The 24,448-nt window shown below is 38.9% G+C and overlaps 1 protein-coding gene across 1 annotated transcript in view; it reads right to left on the bottom strand.

Annotated features, from left to right (window-relative positions):
• Positions 1–24,448, bottom strand: part of LOC136856856 (SID1 transmembrane family member 1) — a 162,472-nt gene that overhangs the window by 52,405 nt on the left and 85,619 nt on the right. Inside the window, exons 9-11 of the mRNA XM_067135054.2 lie at positions 19,253–19,441; positions 13,641–13,758; positions 5,515–5,754 (exon numbers count right to left, since the gene is read on the bottom strand). Of these exons, the coding sequence (XP_066991155.2) occupies positions 5,515–5,754; positions 13,641–13,758; positions 19,253–19,441 (547 nt within the window). The remainder of the gene's footprint in view (positions 1–5,514; positions 5,755–13,640; positions 13,759–19,252; positions 19,442–24,448) is intronic.

The following is a 24,448-nucleotide window of genomic DNA, read 5'->3' as shown; positions in this document are numbered from 1 at the left end:
AGAGTGAGTTACCCTCTCGAGCGCCCCTACATCTTGGTTTGAGGTGTCTGCGATTTAGCAACCTTTTTTTTCTGTAATGTATTACCATTATTTCCATGCGTGCCACCTCAAGTAGTTTGGGAATAGCCCCTGTTTCATCAGCCGAGAGCCCTGTAGGATTTTAATTTTTTCCTTATCTTGCAGCGCAGTGTACACATCCATTCAGGTTGTGTTCGGGTGGTTTATTTAACCTGTTCTTTTTCGCAAAGGCCCTGAAGGTTGGGTACTAGATACCCCTGTATAAAATTATTTTCAATTTGTAAGTTGTGCCTTGAGAGGCCAGAGATCGTAAGTTTTTGATGCTGCCTTGAGTAGGCTGGAAGAAACTGAGAGCCTGTAAGCTGTTCTCGAAGTTTTGTAAGAGTGAAGTGTGCCTCTGGAAGGCTAGATATTGTAATTTAGGGAGCAAGTGCTCTCGCATTAGGAGATTTCTGCCCTTAACTAAACAATACCACTTTCAATTGTAAATTTGTATCTTAGGGGCTTGTAGCCCAGAATCTTGAATTTTCCAATTTTTGAAATTGTCATTGTACCTGATGTTTTATTGTTATGTTCATTCAGTGAACAATTGTTAAGTTTGAAGTTCTAAAAGAAATATAACCTTTTACAATTTTACTTCAATTCTTGATATTGTAGTTAGACCCATTCACCCCGGCACCTTCTTTAACCTCTTTCTGCTCCATGGGTATACCCATAAGAATAACAAAGATATTTACAATAAAATACAAAAAGTTGAAAACTAGAAAATCAGCTGGATATGGTACGATATCTAAAGTACTCACTTGATTACTGTCAGCATGGAGGAGCTATACCAAATGAATGGAGACTTGCTATATTAACCCATGTGTAGAAAGAAAGGGTGATAAACATAAAGTCGATAACTACAGGCCAGTGTCAGATTGACTAGTGTTGCATGTAACCTTGGGGAATGCATTCTTCCTGATTATATTAGACATGTTTCCAAAATTACCAACTGGTTTGACAGAAGGCAGTTCGAGTTAAGAAAAAGTTATTCCACTGAAGTTCAGCCTGTAGGATTCTGGCAAGACATAACTGATATTCTAGACTCAGGTCAAATGGAATGTACTGCGAATGACCTGTGTAAGACTTTTGATAGGGTAGATCATGAGAGACTACTGACAAAAATGAGTGCATCTGGGACTGAATAAGTGTGACTAAATAGGTGGCTATATTTCTAGGAAATAGAGCTCAGAGAATTGGAGTGGGTGAAGCATTTTCTGATCCTGTAATCATTAAGAGGGGAATCCCTCAAGGCAGTATTTTTGGACCTTTTTGTTTTCTTATATATAGGATGACCCAAAAGTCTGTTAACATTTGACGAGGCAATACATCACGGAATATTGAAGGTAGAGAGGTTAATAAATGACACACATGTTTGGCATGACATGGGGTTTTATTGACACCAAAATGAAGTATATAAAATGACCAACAGATGGTGCTGGAGCAACATGTCAGATAAAAATTGCCACACATGCTTGACATGACATGGGGTTTGATGATGATGCTTGTTGTTTAAAGGGGCCTAATATCTAGGTCATCGGTCCCACAAGGGGTTTCATTGACATCAACAATGAGTGCACAAACAGGCCAACAGACAGCAATACCTCAATGATGCCGCATGACACTCGTGTACGGTATAAAAGTAGCTTTCGTGAGAGAGGACGTCAGATGCGCCTGCCATTGATAAACTTAACCATAATAAGTATTTTATTTGATCCTGTATTGACTTGTATAAATCTACTAGCAAGATACCCGTGCTTCGCTACGGTATTATACTGAAATTTATAATCGAATGCTTATTGTTTTATATATAATCCACCGAAATTCGCGATCTGACTGGTTATCTGAGAGAATCCGCCAAAATTCGCGATCTGACTCGTTTTCTAATAGATTACGGCAAGTTTCCTCCCATTTTTCAATCTTTCTTTCCAGCAATCGATTTCGTACTTCCCGGGCTAGGTCCAGGTATTCCACCCGGTCAGTTGGGTCCCCAAAATCTTTGCCATCTTTTCCTATAAGAATTTTTAATATGGATCAAATCCTTGAGGAGATCCGGCGTGGTGTCCTCTTGGGTGCCTTGGAGGTACTGAACCCGCGGCTGGACTGCATTCTTAGTCATTACCTGTCCAGGACCCGTTTCCAGCGCGGTCTGCACATTTGACAACGGCCCAGAACATTATTATTATTATTATTATTATTATTATTATTATTATTATTATTATTATTATTATTATTATTATTATTATTATTATAGATGTTATGGACCCCATAGCAAGACCGCTACTTGGCGGTAAATTACATCTGCTGCCACTGTCATTGTTAATAATGTGACCTGCACCATTGTCGCCCGTAGCCAAGTGTGCGGGATTTCTGGTGATACAAATGACATATTCCGTGCATTGTTGAGCTTATTATAGAGGTGAACAATTGGACGGTCAATCTCATTCCTATCGTTGATTTCAAAGGTGTATAAATTTTTATTTATATTCCAGGAGAATGTACTGTAATCTAAGAACGTTCTCCAAAGAAAAAGATGGCTCTTGAAAACGAACCCAGGAAAGATAAAAAATGATCGATTCATGATCAGAATAAGTACATCGGAAATCTACAGCCTGTTTCCAGTCATTCGACAGGGTCAGGAATGGAATGAATAAAGCCCCCATCTGGCGGCTGCAATATGAATTGTGCCGGCTGCCGAAGCATGTTGCACTCCTCTGGGGCAATGGATAATGAATGACAAATGAAATGAAATGATATTTGACAGTGTTGCTGGAATGAATGAATGATGACAGGGAAAACCGGAGTATCTGGAGAAAACCCTGTCCCGCCTCCGTTTTGTCCAGCACGAATGTATCATGGAGTGACCGGGATTTGAACCACATAACCCAGCTGTGAGAGGCAGGCAGGCGCGCTGCCACCTGAGCAACGGAGGCTCCTTATAAGTACATTATGAACAGTAAAATCAACTATTCTCACCTCCTTTTACACCCCACCGCCGTTAAGTTTATTTACCTCCCCCCCCCCACATAAAAAAATAACAGAAAGGCATGTTTCCAAACACCAATGTTCACGTCTATTACCTTCAGTTTTGAGATATAAGTATCCCCATAAAAATTATTCACTTTTTTCACTTCCTTACACACTCCTTCCCCCCCCCCCCCCTCCCAATTGAATTTTCCGGCAAAAACCTTGTTTCTTTAATAGTAAAGGATCTTCTAAATACCAATTATCACGACTCTAACTTCCTCAGTGTTTGATGTGTGTGACCTCATGAAACGAATTCAACTCCTTTTCAATCCCGCCCCCCAAGATGATTCCCCCCCCCAAAAAACGCGTTTTTATTTGTTTCTAAAGGAGATCCAAATACCAATTTTCTCGCCTGTAACAACTTTAGTTTTTATTAGACGTAAGTATTCTCATACAATTAAGTCAATTAATTTTTCAATTATTTCACCCCCCCCCCTCACCTTCATTGGATTTTCCAAAAAAAAACATACGTAATTCTTTATTTTTAAAGCAGATCCCAAACACCAATTTTCAGGTCTGGAATACCTTCAGGTTCTGAAATATTAGTAGCCTCATTAAAGGTATTCAACCCCTTTTTCACCCCTTTCCACACTTCCTATTGGGGTTTTCGGAAAACAAAAAAATACGTGTTTCGTTATTTTTAATGAAGATTCTAAATACCAATTTTTACTTCTATAAACTTTAAAAGTGTTGAGATATAGATACACTCATTTTAAAAATTCAACCCCCTTTTCACCCCCCCATTAATTGGATTTTCCAAAAACAAAAAAATACGCGTTTCTTTGTTTTTAAAGGAGATCCCAAACACCAATATCTTCAGTTTCTGAGATATGAATATCCTCATTAAAGGCATTCAAATTCTTCTTCACCCCTTTTCACCCCTCCTATTGGGAATTTCCGGAAACAATAAAATACGTATTTCTTTATTTTTAATGAAGATTCTAAATACTAATTTTTACATCTGTAAACTTTAAAAGTTTTGCGATATAGATGCACTCATTTTAAAAATTCACCCCCCTTTTCACCCTCCCATTAATTGGATTTTCCAAAAACAAAAAAATACGGGTTTCTTTATTTTTGAAAGATATCAAAAGTACCAATTTTCAGGTCTGTAATATCTTCAGTTTCTGAGATATAAGTACCGGTATCCTGATTAAAGGCATTCCACCCCTTTTTCACCCTTTTGCACCCCTCCTATTGGGATTTTCTGAAAACAAAAAAATACGTGTTTCCTTATTTTTAAAGAAGATTCTACATACCAATTTTCACATCTGTAAACCTTTACCGTTTTGAGATATAGATACACTCATTTTAAAATTTCACCCCCCTTTTCACCCCCTTGGCGACGGAATATCCAAAAATCCTCTCTTAGCGAGCACCTACATCTTAATATGAATATAGCCCCAAAATTTTATTTCTTTCTGTACAGTAGTTTTGGCTCGGCGATGATGAATCAGTCAGTCAGTCAGTCAGGACAAGTTATTTTATATATATATATAGATTAAGGAAACTATTTAAAACAGATTATATTGGGTCCACCTTGTCAATACACTTTTAATGATTGAAAATTATTTATTCTATCATACATGTTTCAGCAACAATATGCATTCCCTTCATCAGTGAACTCAAATAAAGGAATAAAACACAATATAACACTCGTGGTATGTCATGCTTGGCCTTCCTGGTCTCCCAACCTCAATCTGTGTGATTACTGGTTGTGGGGTTACCTGAAGTCGCGAGTCTACCATGATCATCCAACCTCAATAGGGATGAAACATCCGATGGCAATTTCTCACCTACAGATATGCTGTACAGTGCTGTTCACAACATTGTTCCTCAACTACAGGTATTGTTGATGAACGACGGCTGACATGTTCAGCATGTGTTATAAAGAATATCGTCTTTGCTAAACGTCGATTGTTATGCTAATTATTGGTTGTGTATCGTATTAAGCACTAGAAGCTATTGGCTTAACGTTGCACCGACACATATAGGTCTTATAAGCACTAGAAGAAGAAGCAGTTCTGTAATTATAGTTGACAGGTGCATGCAGGTTTTGTAAAAAAACTTCCCATATATAGCAACAAAGTCATCAAACAACTATTACTGCTGAGTTAATTGTTGAAGGGAAAGAAATCACAGTGAGATGAATGGCACATGAATCCATGTGAAAGTAGGCAAGTGCCCACGCTTGTAAAGAAAGTACTTGCCATACAATAACAGAGTCTTTATTTCTGTCAGTAAAAATTTACTCTATGCATGCCAAGGAGGGTTAATAAAGTCACAGTATGACTAGTACATGGATTGCCCTTCAAACCATTTTACAATGAACTACTTCTCATACATGAATCAACAGTCCTAATCACAACACTGACAAACATTATCTCCAAACATTACCTTATATACACAAAAAATGGTAATACTCACCAAATTTCCATCGACCCATGTAGTATATCTGAGCACTGAGCAATATACAAGTGAGTAGATGAACACATGTGAAGCCCACCCAGAAGTATATGTTTCCACTTAGTACACCAACCATTCCCACCAGTATTACCAGAGCCAACACTCCAAACGTTGCATATGCATTTGCATTTATATCTGGATGCCTAGTTTGGTATATTTTCAACATGCACAACATGGCAATCACATACATGAAGCTTGTGTCTGAAACAAAGTAACAATTTATGCAAATCAGCATGGTATATTTTGAACATTCTCCTTCTGGAATATCCTAAATATCACTCTAAAATCAAATAAGTAATGGAAAGGAACAAGCAAGTGCAAACAGAAAGATAGGAAAATCAAAAGTAGCATATAAGAGGAAAACAAATGACAGACCAGTGTGGGAAAAGGGAGAAATAGAAAGAAATCACAAAAGGACATGGGAGTCTCCACATCTTCATACACTGCCATATTCAGATAAATTGGCTCTCTCCCCACCAATCCCAGTTCTTCTACATTCATTTCTTTTCAGCCCTCAACAAGTTAATTTCTGCTTCCCAGTTTCAAAAGCAGTGAAGGCTTCAAACACACATTGAAGGGGCCATCGTGACAGATCTCTAGACTGAGGATGCAGAAATGAGCTCATCAGGGGCTGTGGTGGTGGTGATTTTTGTTTTAAGAGGAAGAACAAATACGTAATAATACTTTATGAACAATTTCAATGGACACAAAAATTAAAATAAACAAAATTATTTATTCAACAGAGGAGCAGTATTCTCGCCATCAGCTCGTATGAGTTCAAGCGTCTCCTGCAGGCCGAGGTTCCGCCTTAGGTCAGAAAGATCCGAACACTCTGTGAGGATGTGTGCCATGGCGAATTTGACACCACAAGAACATACTGTGGGTCTTCCCTCTTTAGGGGGTAAGATAGCATGGATCATCCACGACCTATCTTCAGCCTACACAAAACTACGGTCTCTCTCTGTTAAGACCGGAAAGAGGACCGCCACACGGCAGTGATCTTAATTTGTTCTCAGCTTGTTGGGAGTTTTGATAGCTAGCCACTCTGATTTTTAGGACGCCAAAATGTTTCAATGTAGCTGAGAACAAATATCCCTAGGTCTAGGTGGTAAAGGTGCCTCTTCTTTTGCAGCTTGATCTGCAAATTCATTTCCTGCAATCCCAAAGTGGCTTGGTGGCCATGTGAAAGTAATTCTGGTGCCAGCATCACACAATGAGGTTAGATCATGAATCTGCTGCACCAATGGGTGTTGTGGGAAAAAGGTATCAACAGACTGTAGCCAACCACACATGTCAGTACACATGAAAAAGTGGCCTCTTTTTTCACTCGGCGCATACTGCAGAGCTTCTAAAATGGCAAAGAGCTCTGCATTATATACACTAAAGATACTGGGAAGTGAGATCTTTGTGCTAACATTACTGGAGATGAAAGAGCATTCAACAATTTTTCCTATCTTAGAACCATCTGTGAAGACATGTCGCAGATCCGGATACTGGAGAACAAAGTCCTCACTAGGGGTTCGCTCAAGACAACTACCAAGAGCTACATCCAACTCAAAACACAAGCTATCAATCTGAATCCCAACTGGCCGTGTGGCATTCAGCCAGTTTTGGTACCTCTGCTGGTATTATGTACTAAAAAGCATTGGTAGCTTGGATTTTGTGGCATTTTGGCAACATACCTGAGGAGTATCTGCTGAAGTCTTCATTGTAAAGACTGAACTTCCAATTCAGCAAGTAGGCTAGAAATGGGCTGGTGCAGAAAGCTCCAGTTGCAAGACTAACTCCACTATGGTGTACACTATTTAAAAGGTTCAGTACAGTTCTTGATGCTGAACTGTACGCTGCACTACCATAGTCCATTCGGGATAGAACCGTGGCCATGTCAAAACGTAGCAGCACCACATGGTCAGTGCCCCATAAAGTGCCGCTGAGAAATTTAAGTATGTTAAGTCTCTTCATACAGGCAGCCTTCAACTTATAGATGTGAGGTTCATCAAAATGGAGATCCACGAACCTGCAGGTGTTTGCCACTTGTAGGACACTGTTTTGCAAATAGAACTCTGGTTCAGGATGCACATGCTGATGTTGACAGAAGTGTACAACTGAGATGTCGACAGAAATGTACGACTGAGGTTTTCACTGCTGAAAATCGAAAACCATATTGCAGAGCCCATCTGTCGACTCGGTTAATAGCATGCTGTGGCTGTCTCTCAGCAACCGCCATCTTTCCAGAGTGAAAATGTAGAGCAAAATCTTCTACATTCAGTGATGGAACGATTGCAAACCCAGTAGTGGCACTATGACGTTGATGGTGATTGCAAACAGTGTGACACACAGTACAGATCCCAGTGGTACTCTATTTTCTTGGAAGTAATACCGAGAAAATGCATTCCCTACTCGGACTTGAAAGAGCTGGAGAGACGTGAAATTCTCAATAAATATTGGTAGATTTCCCCAAAATCCCAGGTAGAGCCGAAAGCCTTTTCCAGGTCAAAAAACACAGCGACTAAGTGCTCCTTCCGAAGGAAGCCCTTGTGAACAACACTCTCCAGTCCAAGCAGATGATTGGTGGCAGACCGATGAGAGCGAAAACCACACTGGTAGTTAGTCAGAATACCTCTCTCTTCCACGGCCCACACAAGTCGCCAGTACACCATGCATTCAAATAGCTTACAGAGGCCATTTGTAAAGTATATTGCCTATAATCATCCAGCAAGTTTGGATCTTTACCTCGCTTGGGAACAGATATTACAATTCCCTCACACCATTAACCCTCTCCCGCCCATAGCATAGTAATGCATAGCGCGAAAGCTTAGGGCCTCACGCCCATAGCGTAGTAAAGCGTACTTGTACTTCTAGTCGCATATATGAGCCATGTATTGGCCGATAGACAAATATAACTTACCGTTACCAGCATGTGCACTTCCTAGAGATCAAAGATATTAGTTTTCTTCTTTTAAAACCTTAGCATGTATACTAGAACACGAAATACGGAAGGCAGTGACATATTGTAAACAAACATGTCGACGCTTAATTCGCGTGAAAATATTTTATGCGATAACGACATTGAAAATAAAAATTTCATTGTTCCGTATTGAAATTATTGATGTTAAAAATTAAATAATTGAAAAGGAGGTTCAACCTATTCAATACTTAAAAGAAAGAAATGCAGTAATCACATTCCTATTTAAATGGGACCAGTTTCGACCTTAGTCCAGGTCATCATCAGCCGTAAAAACATGTACAATGTTTATGAATATTGGAGGTCAGTTTCACACTCTGATAGGCACAAAGACACGACACCACATTCTGTCATGCACAAAGTCACAACACTATCAACTAATATACGAAGATCAAAAATAACTTGAAGTCTCAGATGAATAGATTTGTAGTAGAAAGCCGCCAGCTCCTGGTGATCAGCGCGGCACATTCAAGGTCATGCGCTGCGGTCGACCGCCAAAGTAGAGTGGAGAATGTTTTGAAGGTCCAGAATTTGTCACGGTTGCGGGAAGTTAAGTACGTATATAAAAATATACGACGCAAATCAGTATAATTGAATGAGTACTTGAGTACTCCAGTCAACTGTTTTCCAAGAACTTAGCAGGAGTACAAGTACTCATTCAATTATACTGATTTGCGTCGTATATTTTTATATACGTACTTAACTTCCCGCAACCGTGACAAATTCTGGACCTTCAAAACATTCTCCACTCTACTTTGGCGTTCGACCGCAGCGCATGACCTTGAATGTGCCGCGCTGATCACCAGGAGCTGGCGGCTTTCTACTACAAATCTATTCGTCTGAGACTTCAAGTTATTTTTGATCTTCGTATATTAGTTGATAGTGTTGTGACTTTGTGCATGACAGAATGTGGTGACGTGTCTTTGTGCCTATCAGAGTGTGAAACTGACCTCCAATATTCATAAACATTGTACATGTTTTTACGGCTGATGATGACCTGGACTAAGGTCGAAACCGGTCCCATTTAAATAGGAATGTGATTACTGCATTTCTTTCTTTTAAGTATTGAATAGGTTGAACCTCCTTTTCAATTATTTAATTTTTAACATAACGACATTGAACGTTTGGTGAACGATAATTCTGACTGTGAAACTGTTAGTTGTGGATTAAGTGAACTCAGTGAAGTAGAAAGTGAAAATGAAAGTGACGATATTTCAGGAAATGACGACGTACACATGCATGATGACATAGATTGTAGGCCTAACTTTCAGCGGACAAATACATTGCCTTACATCGAACCGGCGGACTTTACTGAAGAGGTAGGACCTTGCCATTCTCTTCCTGTGGGTAGTACAGCATTAGAGTATTTCTCCCTTATATTTGAAGAAAACATTTTCTATTTAATTGTCATTAGTTTCTGTACAATATACATTTTTATAAATGTCTGCTTTATCATAATGATGGCTGAAAAGAATTGCTTTAATTTTGGGGAAAACATGCATTTTAATATGGGCGGGAAAGGGTTAAGATGGAAATCCCCCTTATTCCACATTCTATTGAATAGGGTGAGGATATCCCTGATACACTGATAACACAAATGTATCAGTATTTGATCATGGACTTTGTCTGGCTCAGGTGCCATGTGTCTGCATAGCGTGAGTACACTCCAAAATTTCCACTCTGTGAAAAGCACTTTATAGGAAAATACAGCACTAGAGGTAAATGAGAGGTAATGAGACTCTGCCTTGTGTTCAATAGGCAGAAATGCAGGTCTTACCTCCCAGAGCTGGACGTATCTGTAAAATGTGACGCGATGTGATCTGCAATGACTGAAGGAATCGTAACTGTATCTCGATTAATTGAGATTCCATGGACTGAGGGAATGTTCTGGACTCCAACAATACAGCGCAATGTGAGATTCCTAAACTGTAATACGACAGAGTTTGGTCCACACTTGTGATGACTGAGTGTGTGCTGTCATGGAAGACACATACTTTTCCACAGTAGCTTTTGTACCCTCTCAAATAAAAAAAAAACAGACTATAGTGCGGACACGTTTAAACGTAATTTGAATCGCCATTGTAGGATTCTGATGATAATGCTTGAAAGCCCAGCAGCGATCATGTATGGATGCTGTAATTTCGTCAGTCCACCATGGGACCTGTTTCTAGTGAGGGATGCCAGACAAGGATGTACTTTGAAACGGAAAAAATATGACTGTGAACATACCCCAGCATCAGCACCTCATCCAACATCACTGCGTGTTTTGAAAACTCTAGCTAATTTTCCCACCAAAGTAATCAGCGCTTCAATACTGCAGACTGTCTTTGATTCAAGACGTGAGAAATATTGGGAAATGGTCACTATCAATGAGGTCATTATGTACTTGTCACCGTAACAAGGGGAACCAGTGCATGGCTGCACAAGGTGATATCCAGGTAGCAGAATGTGCCATGTGTGCTACTGAAGTGAGTGGGTAGATTGAGAGACAATAATTGAAATGAATAGGGGTCCTCCTATTCAATACAGATACTTTATTAATGTGAATTAATTGCATGTCGTTCACATGAGCTACTAGTTTCGGCACTAAACTTGTGCCATCATCAGCCAACGAGTCAAATCAGGTAAACACAATACAACTTTAAAACACACTGTAACACCTGCATAGATGAATATTAAATAAACTATGGTATGTGCACACTTAGATTTAAGTTACATCCATTGGTAAAATGAGCCCACCAGCTGATCACCAGGAAAGGTCTCATTTTCCGGGGTGTGTAGGGAAGGTGTGCCGAACCAAGCCTCCCTTGGTGATGCACTTCCTTTATTCCTACTTCTCCTTGACTGTCGTTGTCGCCATTAGCGATAACATTACCCGAATGTGACCTGAAACTTATAGTTCCTCATTGAAGATGGCGCTCTAGCCATTTGTGTTGATACACAGTCTGTCTATCGCTCTCCAAGTGTTAAGTTGGTCTGCTCGTGATACCAACAATGGAGGGATCGAAAATGATGAACAAACTGGGATTTAACAGGTGCTTCTTGATCTATGAATTGCTATTATCGTGGATTTACTTGTTTCAAGGCTCAGCTCTCTGCTGGGAGTCATTATTTTGATTGACTTTCGAGATTCCTGATTGCTGCTCCCATGTATTCATTCATTTTATTTCATATAACGTGCCATAGTTACAAGAAAAGTTCTATGTGATTGTATTTCTTTGCAGGCTCTTAGTTAATTTTGTGTGTGTTTTAAATTTTTCTTTCTTTCTTTGTCTGCACACGCGCGAGAGTGGAGAGTGGTATTTACCTATCCGTTTGTTTGGGCCTGTATGTTTGTGGATTTTGAGACCATGCACTTTTGTTTCCTCATCGTTTTGAATCATGGCTGAGCATTGGTATATTGTGTGATTTGACGCTACAGGGTTTAATCCACGTTTGTCCACGTGAGGCAATTTGGATGTGCCGGGTAGCAGGTCGGCGAAAGTTGTGATTGCTACGATTATATCTGGATCAGCCTTGCCTATTTTCCATGCTCTTGAGTCCATGATATCCGTCGCTATCCTGAGCGATAGCATACGTCGCACCTTGACACACAGCTCTGGTCTGTGTCGATTTTATAATGGGCATCTCTTCTTGTCCATTCGTGTGTATGCGTGCCTGTGCTGTCTGCCTGTGTAAGTTTTATAGAACTCTCCGTATCTCTTAATTTTAATTTTTCTTTTCTTTTATTTTTCATTTTAGTTGGTTGGTTTGGGCCATGTGTGGTGTGCTGTTTTATATTTCTAGGCCGTTATCTGCTCCATTGTCGGCAATTAGTTTTTGTTTTTGTACCTGTGGCAACATCTTCCTGTTCATTTTCTTCCGCTCCTTTGTGAGGCTGTGCTTTGGTATTGTTGTTGTGACGCGCTAGCATCGAGTGGACGCTCATCTGGAGCACGGATGCTAACTGTTGATTTGTGCGCGGTCCGCATTAGTACGACTGAATTATCCCTTTCGTGGTTCCATTTTCTGATTCCTTCAATAACGTGTTCCACGTCACATTATTTTCCTGAAACGAGTTTGTATTTTTATGTGGTCATACAGAAGTGAATAGTGCGATCGTGTGTACTGTGGCCGTGTAACACAAAACTTACTATGTCATTGAATGGAATACTACTTGATGTTCTATTTTTATGCAGTTATGTAAGTAACTTTTAATGCAACTTCCCATTTTTGCTTCCATTTTAATATTGTGTGTGTTCGTAATAAACTCCATTCTCTTTTGATCCATTCTTTTATTCATGGGGGTTACGGGTTCTTGCCTTTCTGTCCTTTTGCTCCCCTTTTGTTTACGCATGGGTCCAGCTCCGAACTGTTTCAGTTCGTTCCAGTCCACCCACGGCAATTCTTGAAGAGAGGTAAATGAGGTAAGTATCTGCGAGTACATGTCATGTGCTGTGTTGTGTTAGGGTAGCAGGGTAGGGGGTCGTAGAAATAATTATTAACAAATCAGTGTGCTACAGTACCATGTATGTCAATCTGGATAGCCAAGTGTCATGTGTAAGCATATAAGTTCTAAACATTTCTGTATACAGTATCGTGTTTTGTGCAACAATGGTCACAACTGGTGTTTTAAGGCAAAAAGACGATGTTTTGTGTAATGGGGAAACTTGTCTAATTCTTAAAAAAATTGTGGTCCCTTGTGATTCCGCTCTGAGTAAGTTTTACTGTACCAAGCTTTGTGCTTCACATCATTGTGTGATATCAGTCTTATATTAGTGTTTTACAAGTCACAGATTTTAATATCAGTATGTTTTTCTAATGTTTTCTTTAATTGAATTTCTTTAGTTCAGATCACTCAGATGTGATAAGTGGAAATTAAAATGAATGATCCATACTGCACCACCTCATACCAGTTTCAGCCTCTCACCTTACAAGATAGATACAGTACTGACTATTCATGTCTTAACCTTTCATGTAACTCTACAATGTTACTTATTGGTTCTTTAGCACATGATTAATAGCAATCTCTCTTTTCTCACTCAAATAATGATATAACTATATACAGTACTGGTAAATTGACCTTTTCATGCATGACTTTATGCTTTTTAAATTTATAGATATTAACAATAAAAAGGCATACCAAACTGGAAGTTGGAATGATTAGGACAGACATGATAACAGGCACTAAGGATGCCTTCCATCATCAGTGCAACACCCAATGCATAGAAGAGTCCGTAATGTTGTGGGATACCATAAAACTGAAAGAGAAATAAAGACTGTTCTTCATGATATTGCTATTTCCTTAGGCTAGATCTAGAAGCCAGAATTTACCAGAAGTATTATTTAACAAGGCAGAGGGATATTAGCCTAAAGCTTTAATAATATTCAGAGAGGTTTATATTACTGATTATAAAACATAATTTAGCTGGAGTGTTTTTCCCATGTGTTCATGGGATGAGGGTGAGGAGATAAGGAATCATAAATAATTTCTAAACACAATACTGCTATCTGATGCCAGTATATCTCAACATGCTTATATAAAATCAAATTAATAGCAGCTTCTGAATCTATTTACAATTTTTATTCATAAGAACACAGACACAAAAGTAACAGTAAAAGTAAAGAATGTTTTAACTTCACAAACATCTAATGAAATCTACAAATAGGAGTTTAATTTTTCCACTGAGAAGTAAGTACTGTACAAGGAGTGCAGAGAGTATGTTGTCACTTCTCATAACCAGGGAACGGATTTATATGTAAATATATATCTCTTTAGGAAGCTAAAATGAATTACATTTTGCATTATCTTTACGAATCATGACGTGTGGAGTTGAAAAATGGAGTATTCACTTTCCATATTTTGGAGTTTAGTATATATGTTCCATATTCTTCATCTTTAAAATCAACATAGTCCATATTTTGGCTAAATCATCATCATCATCATCATCATCATCATCATCATCATCATCATCATCTGCAGTTTCCAGCTGTTGGCCGGGGACTATAAAGTATTAAATTATATTAAATTAGCAGTCCTCTAAATAATGGAGAAATAAATTTAAAAATCTATATTCGAAAAATTAATATTTTAACTGGTGTGCAGGTCATTATCACACCTGTCCACATCTGGGCTGATAAAATAAGCTGATGAGCAGTGCAAAGAAAGAGAGAGGTTAAGCCCGGAAGTGGTGAAGATCAGCCGGTCAGTACCATGACTATCTGAATCACACTTACAGCACCGATAAGCTGCATTACATAACATCCACTGTGTCTGTGCCATAATTTCGTAACTAGGGAAATCTCATTCATCGACGATGTGCTAGTGGTTTCTGGATTAGTTCCTAATTCGGGCATTCCCTTTGATTGCTTCATAACTCCATCTACCATCTAGTTTACTACCAGTCATTGAATTAGCAGTGAGACGGATCATAGTGTTCTTGTACATTCAGTGTGTGCAGTTGCATACTGATATTCATTGAAGACATTAACATTGTTACAATATGCCTAAAGTAGGTCAGTCAACCAGTTTAAAATTGGAAAGTTACGTGTCAGAATTTAAAAATCGTTTATCAACTGACAGTAAGATATTATTTTGTAATTTGTGTCATTGTACAGTGACATCTACTCAAGGTTATTTGTGCAACAGCACGTTTCAACCACTAAACACCAGGCTAACAAACAACGAGATTCCAAGCAGAGACAGTTGTTTCTGACACAACCAGCAACTTTCAGTGTAACGTCCGAGTTCAACACCGATCTCTGCCATGCTCTCATCTCTGCTGACATACCACTCTTCAAACTGAATAATCAGTGCTTCAGGGAATTCCTCGATAAATATACTAAACGATCCATCCCGGATGAGTCAACGTTCAGAAAAACGTATTGTTCAGCCATATACGATGAAACTGTTCGGAAGATAAGGCAAGAGATTAAAGACGGTCCAATTTGGGTCTCCATTGATGAGACAACAGACAAAGAAGGCAGGCTAATTGGCAACATAATCATTGGTTTGTTAAGCGAAGATTCTCTTACACTGTGATGTTCTAGAAAAGTGGGATAACAAAACTATAGCAAAGCTGTTCAATGAGGCTATGGGTATCCTCTGGCCACAGGGCGTTAAGTATAATAAAGTGTTACTTTTTATTACTGGTGCCGCACCTTATGATAAAAGCTGGAGAAGCATTATGTGTTGTATATCCTAAAATGACTCATTTAACATGTGTAGCACATGCCTTTCATCATGTGGCAAAAGTGGTAAGAGGCAGTTACCCCAAAGTAGATTTATTGATTTCCTCAGTGAAAAAAGTTTTTCTCAAAGCCCACAGAAGAGTTCATCTTTTGAAAGAAATGTACCCAGAGATTTCTTTGCCGCCTAAGCCGATTCTAACTAGATGGGGTACGTGGCTGCAAGCGGCTGAATATTATGTTGAATATATAGACTGCATTAAGAACGTTCTGCATGCCATGGACTATGAAGATGCAGCCTCAACTGAAGCCGCGAAAACAGTTGTCTGCGATACAAGTGTGAGAAATATGTTACATTCAGCATAATTTTTCATGCATCACAAAAAACACGGAAACGGCTCCAAAACTCGCATCTCTCACTTTCTGAAAGTTGTGAAATCGTGAATAAAACTGTGAAACAACTAAATCGTGGTACAGATAAAGTTGCAGATGTAGCAAACATGAAGATGGACACTGTACTTCCAAAGAACCCTGGATATGAAGAAATGACAAAGGTTGCTGCAATGCTGTGTGGAGATTTAAGTGTAAAATTAATATTGGATTTAACCCCAGCAGATATTGTGAAGTTGAATTATGCCCCCATTATCGCTTCCGATGTTGAACGAGTTTTAGTCAATATAAATCTGTCCTTAGAAGTAATAGGAGAAGATTCACTTTCCAGCACTTAAAAGAACATTTTGTAATCCATTGTATTAGTAACAGAAAATAAAAGATTGTGTGTTCTTCAAATATATTAAAATGAGAAGTGCAACATTATGTTGCATGTAGATCTACTTTGCTCAGATTCTTTGAAATTTGATATTAAATAGAAATTAATTATTATTAATTTAAGCCCACTAAGGAGCGCTGATGACTAGTTCTTCCTCGATGCTCTTCTTCGTTCCCAATATCTCTTGAGCCCTGCTGATAATTTCTCCTTTCTCTCCTGTGAAAGGGGCTTCTGACTTCTAGGGACTCTAGGTGGTGGGGTCCAAGACTGTACTATAGCACAAAATTTGGAACGATCTTCTATATCAATGTCTGAAATCCCAGCCAAATCCAAGTCCTTCTGTACTTCATTAAGCCACAAGCTTCCAGTCTTGTAGCTTTTAACCAAAGAGAAGATCTTCTTGGTAAGCCTGTTGCTGTCCATTTGTTGTAGGTGTCCATAGAACTTAAGCCTCCTTAGTCGCATGCTGGTATTGGCTAATTCTAACTGTCAATACAGCTCAGAGTTCAATTTAAGTCTGTAGGTTCCATCTGGGAGCAATCTCGGTCCATGAATTTTCCTGAGGATATGTCTTTCGGCTTTCTCTAGATCATCCATGGTGCCTTTTTTGTTCATCAGAAGTGTCTCTGAGGCGTACAAAAACTGTGGTCTGACAACAGTTTTGTAATGACGGATCTTAACATTTTTCAAAATGCACCTCTTATTATAATGGTTGTGGGATAGTTGGTACGCTGCTTTGAGTTTGTTACATCTTTCTAAGATGGATGTACCGTCTCTACTCTTGGGGTGGACCCATTCACCAAGATAGCGGAAGTGATTTACTCTCCCAATCGTTCCATGTATGGTCATCAAAGGGGGGATTCCGGGATGCCGAGTCTCAAAGTACTTAGTTTTGTCGTACGATATGTGTAATCCTGCCTTCACCGCTATCTCGTGCAGGGCTTCAATAGCAATGACAGCATCCTTAGAGTTGTTAGTTAGGATTGCAATGTCATCTGCGAATGCTAGGCACCTGATCTCAATCTTTCGGGTCCCAGCTCCAATGGCAACTGGTTTGATTTCTAGATTCTTCAGTGTACATTCCCAGTTCTTGATGACTTTTTCAATCACTAGATTAAACAGAATGGGTGAGAGGCCATCACCCTGTTGTACTCCAGTCTTAATCTTGAAACTCCGAGATAGTTCTCCCCTGAACTTCACCTTAGATGTTGTATCCGTAAGAGTCTAGTGGATGAGAGTGCGTGCATTGTAATTGACACCTCGTTCTTGCAGTACGAAGAAGAGTGTCTGACGGTCGATGGAATCATAAGCTTTTTTAAAGTCAATGAAAACCACAGCGATGTTCATACTCCTTACTTGTTTTAGTTGGAGAATGGTTTTTAGGTTGAAGATCTGCTCGGTACATGACCATCCACGCCAAAATCCTCCTTGATATTCAACAATCGTTTGATCACATTGGCTTTCCACATTGTCCAGTAAAATCCTTGATAGCATTCTTAATGGTACTGACAGCAGAGATATCCCTCGGTAATTGTTGACATCACTGCGGTCACCTTTTTTATGAAAAGGGTGTATGATAGCTGATTTCCAGTCATCAGGGATCCTGCCGGTCTCCCAGCAGTCGATCAAAATCTGGTGTATGGCCTCTGAGATCTTATTTCCACCTGCTTTTAGAGCTTCTGCAATGATGCCATCTTCCCTGGGTGCCTTGCAGTTCTTAGCATTAGCAACCTGCTGCATTGTTGGTGGGTTAGATGGGAGGTGTATCTCTGGAGGATCTTCAATAGGTAATCTTTCCATGGGCTCTTCGCAATTGAGCAACTGCTCAAAGTAGTTTGCCAAAAGTTCCACGTTCTGGCAGTTACAGGTGTTATATGTGTAATTTTAAGTCCATATATAATTCCATATTTCAATAAAAATAACTAAATATATATGTACATATTTCAATAATTATTAGTACAGTACATATAAATCCATTCCATGCTCGTAACATGTCATCTTTATCAATGATTTCAGAACTATCCACATTCTACAGAAAATAATTTCACATTGTACTTGAAGAGCATAGAGTACCTTCCAAGTTTACCACAAATGAAATGTTCTGGAAAGTATTGAAAATGTTGGCCATCATCATCATCATCATCATCATCATCATCATCATCATCATCATCATCATCATCATCATCATCATCATCATCATTTATTTTCCCAGGTATGGTGTAAGAGCGCTCTTCATTTCGTCTGCACAGGTACATTCCTTACTCTTCATCTCTACACCATTCTATGCCTCTTCCTTGCAGATCATCTTTTATTTGGGATATCCACCTTGTCCTTACCTGTCCCTTGGTCGCTTGCCCTCCAGGTCCCTTTCAAACCAATGGTATAAACTTAAAAAACATTTTTTATTTCTAGTTACCAGCAAAGCTAACTTTGGTTTACATTAATAGAAAGTGTGACAATTTGGACTCATATGGAAAATTACAAAATAAATTTGATTTAATAGCAAATTTTGTTTAGTACAAGTTTAAAAAATTTGGGTTATATGAGTTAAAATGTAATGAATATTTGTTACAAGATAGGCCTACAGTAATTACACAATAAAATTTTGATCCAGGCCTATAATGATGCTGTGAACATCAAAATCTTCATGAAACACTATCTTCATGAAGCACTATTTCCATCACAATTTTGTATTTGTCTTAAATGAATATAATTTAACCTTAGATGCCAGATGAGAAAGCCAACTCCAGCATGTTGCAATTGTTTGTGTACTTCAATGAGATTTTGTACTGTCTTACCTTATCTTGTCGAATACCAGCCTGACGATGCATTACATCCCTTCGATACGTCAAACATATAAACAGGAGCCCCAACAATACGTAACCAATGTTGGAGAACACGTGATTGAAGTCGCTCAGTAAGCCCAATGGATGAGCACACAGGAAATTATAGTAGCATAGATCTTGATTACCTGTCTGGTTCAAAACCTAAACAAAGAATTATTTGTTCAAGTGTTAAAAAAAATCAACCAAAAAAAGGCAATATGAAAACAATAAAGTTCAAAAAAATGAGTACACAAAAGAGAAACTTGCTGAGACAAGGATATGACACACTAACCCCCCTTGAATATTTTAGAGCATGATGTTGAAATACTATGAGATAGGTGCTCTTCAGTGGAGTAAAAAGAATACCCACAAAAATGCCTTTAACCTTTTTCTATTTTTGAAATACTGACTATATAAAGACTGAAGGATGTTTGTGATAAATTGTACTGTTGAGATGATGATGCTTGTTTTTTAAAGGGGCCTAATAACATCTAGGTAATCAGCATCTTAAGGTACAACATGGAACGAAATGTAACGATACTTACAATTTCAAAATGTATCCACTGACTGGAATTTAAAAAAACATGATGATGAAAGATGATTATAAATTTAAAATAATCAGTGGATCTAATTTTCAATGTGTTATTTTCTGATAAAATTATAGAAAATATAGATTATGGTAGAATAAGGCATTGCAATGTATATCATTCAGAGTGCCATCTACCTTCATGCTACAAGACTACGAGTAGTTAGCAGACCTCGTCATCCATTTTATAAGGGATAGTGGCCTGTTTCATCATATATACAAAGTGTATTTTCTATTAGTTTTTATTTTGTTGTTAACTACGTTTTATTGTATAGACTCTGTTTAAGTTTGTTTTTGTGTATTTTAATGTTTCATTTAAACTAATTAAACAACAAGCATCACCTTCATCAATAACAGGAACTACGAAGGTATTCAAGACTTCCCTTCGGCCTTCCCGTAGGGAAGTAGTGATATTGTGTCGTCTTCAGATTGGCCATGGAATAGCAACTTGCTGAAGGGAAAAGCTCCCCCAGTGTGTACTTGTGGCGATCATCTTACTGTGATACACATCCTTACAGAATGTGTGGACCTGGCTGATCTGCAGCATAGTCAAAGAGAAATTTTAAATAAGGCACTATGTACCACCCCATTGTCTTTAATACCTCCCCAGTAATTTGATCACTTCCTGCTGCTTTTCCTTGCTGAAGCAGTTGGATTTCTCTGAAAATATCTTCATTTGTGAATGAGAAGCTTCTTGTTTCCCACTGTCTCTCTCCCTCTCTATCTTCTGTTTCGGTTTCCAACTCTTGATAATCATCTACTGAATCTCTAAATTCCCTACTAAATAGGTTTGCTTTCTCAGTATCTGTTAAATAGTGTTCACCCCCTTCTCCCACCATTGTAGGAATTTGGATTCCTTTTCCTTTTTGATTCCTGATATATGAATACATCTTTTTCCATTTCCCTTTGTGGTCATTACCCTCTTGAAGTATGCCATTCATATATTTCTCTTTTGCTTCCTTTTTCACTCTGTTCAGTTCCCTCATTAGCTGTTTTCTAGTTTCTCTACTCTTCCTACCCTCTTTGGTTTTCCTGTTTACTATTCTACATTTTCTTTTTAATTTTCTTATTTCCCTTGTATAATAAACAGGGTCTGAGGTCATTTTACCCTTCTTAACAGGTACAAATCTCTTCTCTCCTTCCCAAATGATTCCTTTAAATTTAGCCCAAAGTGTATCCACGTTACTCCCTTCACTTATCCAACAACTGAATTGTGATTTAAAGTAAGTCCCAAATTCATCAACTTTAGTTTTTCTGTACAATTTCTTGTCTTGTGTAACCCTCTTATCAAGCCTTTTTGGTACGAGTCCTACATCCATTATTACAGCCTTATGGTCTCCTATTCCTTCAATTACCTCAGTTTTATCAACAATTTCCCATGGTTTAACCAAGAATACATCTAGTAAGTTATTGAGACGAGTCGGTTCTTGTACTACTTGTGTAAATCCTCCCTCCCAAATTAACTTATTTGCCAGTTTCTGTTCATGGGCTTCACTTGCAGCTCCATTCCATTCAACTTCAGGCAAATTTAGATCTCCCCCAATTATTACCATATCATTATTATTGTTTTTATGAGTATAATCTATTATTTTCTCAAAGATTTCCATGTCTCTTTCCTCTCTTCCAGGCCTGTATGTTCCTATAATTCCCACCTCCTTCATATTATCACAAACTAATTTTATCCCTAATATTTCATCCCTTTCATCGGTAAACCATTCATGTGAACAGTAACTTTCCTTCACCAGAATAAACACCCCCCCCCCCCCCCCTCCCTTTTTATCTCCTCGGTCTCTACAATAGACTGTGTACCCTTCTGGAAATACTTCTCTATTACCCACCCCTTCTTTCAACCATGATTCCACTCCTATCACCACATCAGTCTCATAAGATTCCATCAATGTACCGAATTTTAATTGTTTATTTACTACACTTTGACAGTTTACCAAGAGCAATCTCAGACCCCCTTCCTCCGTAAAACTTGACTGTTGCAATTGGGTAACTTGAAATTCCTTACTATCCTGAGTTTCTTTTTCTAGTTGACTGAGCCAGCTTGAAGTACAGCTGGCTCTTTCTACTAGTTTTCCTGGTCAGTATTATAACTCAAGGGAGTTGTCTGTTTTACAGTACATATCTTAAGATTAATAAAATCTAGAACAATATTTGCTATCTTTCGTTTACCTGAATTGTTTAGATGGAGGCCATGTTTTGTATAACAGTATCTCTCAAAACTGCTGCATTCAATAACCTGAGTATTCCGAAAATGTTTACAAATTTTAACAATATCTGTATTGACCTTGTCCACTTCAATGTTCACACACGAGTCTCTACTCAAATCATGCCTGTGGGGCACGTTCACTACAAAAACGTTAGTGTGGGTCAGCTTCCCTAGTGTATGTTTAAGTTGTGATCTTACATTCTTGGCGTCGTCGTGAGCTACGTCGTTCGTCCCACCGATGGTAAGCACTGCATCGCCGCTCCCGAAGTTCCTAGTTGCTGCTTCTACGTTTTCCACAACACTGCTGATAGAAGCTCCTCGATATATTTCTCCGGTTGCTGCTATATTCTCGTCGTTAATCACTCCCGCAATTCCCCTTCCTTGGCTATCACCAAACACAGCTACCTTCGCTGATTTAGGCCTAACTGGGTCTTGAATCTGAATTCTAGGCCAAAATTTTAAACTCGGCACGGCAACGGCAGCGGATCGCGATGATTTGGTTTCACGCGCGCGATCACTTTCTTCCAGAATTAAATTATTTAGGGCAGAAAACCTATTTCTGATGTTTATTTCCGGAAATTCAGTTGTAGATTTCTTCTTAGCCGGCCATCCACGAACTACTTGACACTACGTGCTTGAGTTTGTTACTTGTACCGGTATATCACTCGAAGAATGGTCAGTCCCAAATTCTAGCGATCGCAGTCTTTCTTTTAATTCTTGATTTTCAACTTTAAGAGTCTCATTGTCCTTTTTTAGAATGTTTATAATTTCTAATGCACTTTTATATTCCTCATCGACTGTTTTCGGTGCTTCGTCAACGCCGTCCCCAACAACAACATTCCGAACACACTGCTCACAAATCCAGTCAATATTTTCATTAATTTTTATGTCTCTGGGGCAATTTCCGCACTTATAATGCCACTATCGATCACATGAATCACACAACATTCCATTTTTCACTAATCTTCGACATTTTCCGCACTTTTCGTCACATTTTACGGTTAATTTACTCGGAGAATAAAACACTACGTCGTCATTACCGGGCGCCATTTTGAAAAAAAATAGCTACATCTTCATCAGACTCAATATAGTCATAATTGGCACAGACTCTGTTAATATATTCAGCTAAATCGTCATCATTCTGGAACACATTGCGTGCGGCAGAGGCCATTTTCCTACTCAAACTTTTACAGTGTACAGAATATAGGTCGCTTTGAAAAAATCATATCTTCGTAAATAAAGCGATTGTTGCGATAGTTGTGGTAGATTTAGAAACTACAGGTTCCGAAGAGTCTAGATCACTTGCATTGTGCTGCTATCTGTCCGAAAACTAAGAACTACAAGCACATACTTAACTGCTTGCATAAGGAGCGCTACGAGGAACGCTTTTGCACTCTCTGGTATTCTAAGAGTTAGTGCCTAATGCCCTGGGGGAATAAACTGAAATTTTATCACATCCATTTATATGCCCTATTTTCCACCCAGCTACTCATTCCTGACACCCAGCTGACGAACATTTCTGGGAAGAACACTGGAATGGTTTTCCATGGGTTTCCATTCTCCTGCACTAAGGTGAATGCTGGGACATTTCCTAGTATAGGCCACGGCCGCCAACCCCCTCACCTTCTCCGTGCATCTCCTTCACCATAACAAATCTCCCGGCCTGAGAGATGGTGTTACCACTTAGGAGGCCCACCTCCCCCTGCAGGGGAGGAATGAAAGAGTAGTAGTAGTAGTAGTAGTAGTAGTAGTAGTAGTAGTAGTAGTAGTAGTAGTAGTAGTAGTAGTAGTAGTAGTAGTAGTAGTAGTAGTAGTAGTAGTAGTAGTAGTAGTAGTAGTAGTAGTAGTAGTAGTAGTAGTAGTAGTAGTAGTAGTAGTAGTAGTAGTAGTAGTAGTAGTAGTAGTAGTAGTAGTAGTAGTAGTAGTAGTAGTAGTAGTAGTAGTAGTAGTAGTAGTAGTAGTAGTAGTAGTAGTAGTAGTAGTAGTAGTAGTAGTAGTAGTAGTCGTCGTCGTCGTCGTCGTCGTCGTCGTCGTCGTCGTCGTCGTCGTCGTCGTCGTCGTCGTCGTCGTCGTCGTCTCCACTATATGCAATAGCCATGCATCTTGGTAAGTGTGCTAGTTACCAACTGATGAACCCAAATTGGCACACTGGGGCAAAATGCTGGCAACCAAAATGAGTTAGCTGGAAAATTTATAATTTCCAATAATGGACCATTGATATTGGAATTCCTCAACATTGTTGGGATTCAAAAGTTGTACTGCTTGGCTTGGGGATGTGACCTGAATAGCACTGTAGATGTGTGGGATATCTCAAGGAGAAAAGCGTGTCGATGAATTCCTCATACTCCACAATAAACTTTGAGAGATA

The sequence above is a fragment of the Anabrus simplex genome, chromosome 1 (assembly GCF_040414725.1).
Source record: "Anabrus simplex isolate iqAnaSimp1 chromosome 1, ASM4041472v1, whole genome shotgun sequence".
Taxonomy (NCBI): Eukaryota; Metazoa; Arthropoda; class Insecta; order Orthoptera; family Tettigoniidae; genus Anabrus; species Anabrus simplex.
The sequence above is the reverse complement of the archived record's forward strand: the minus strand, read 5'-3'. Positions and strand labels throughout refer to the sequence as shown.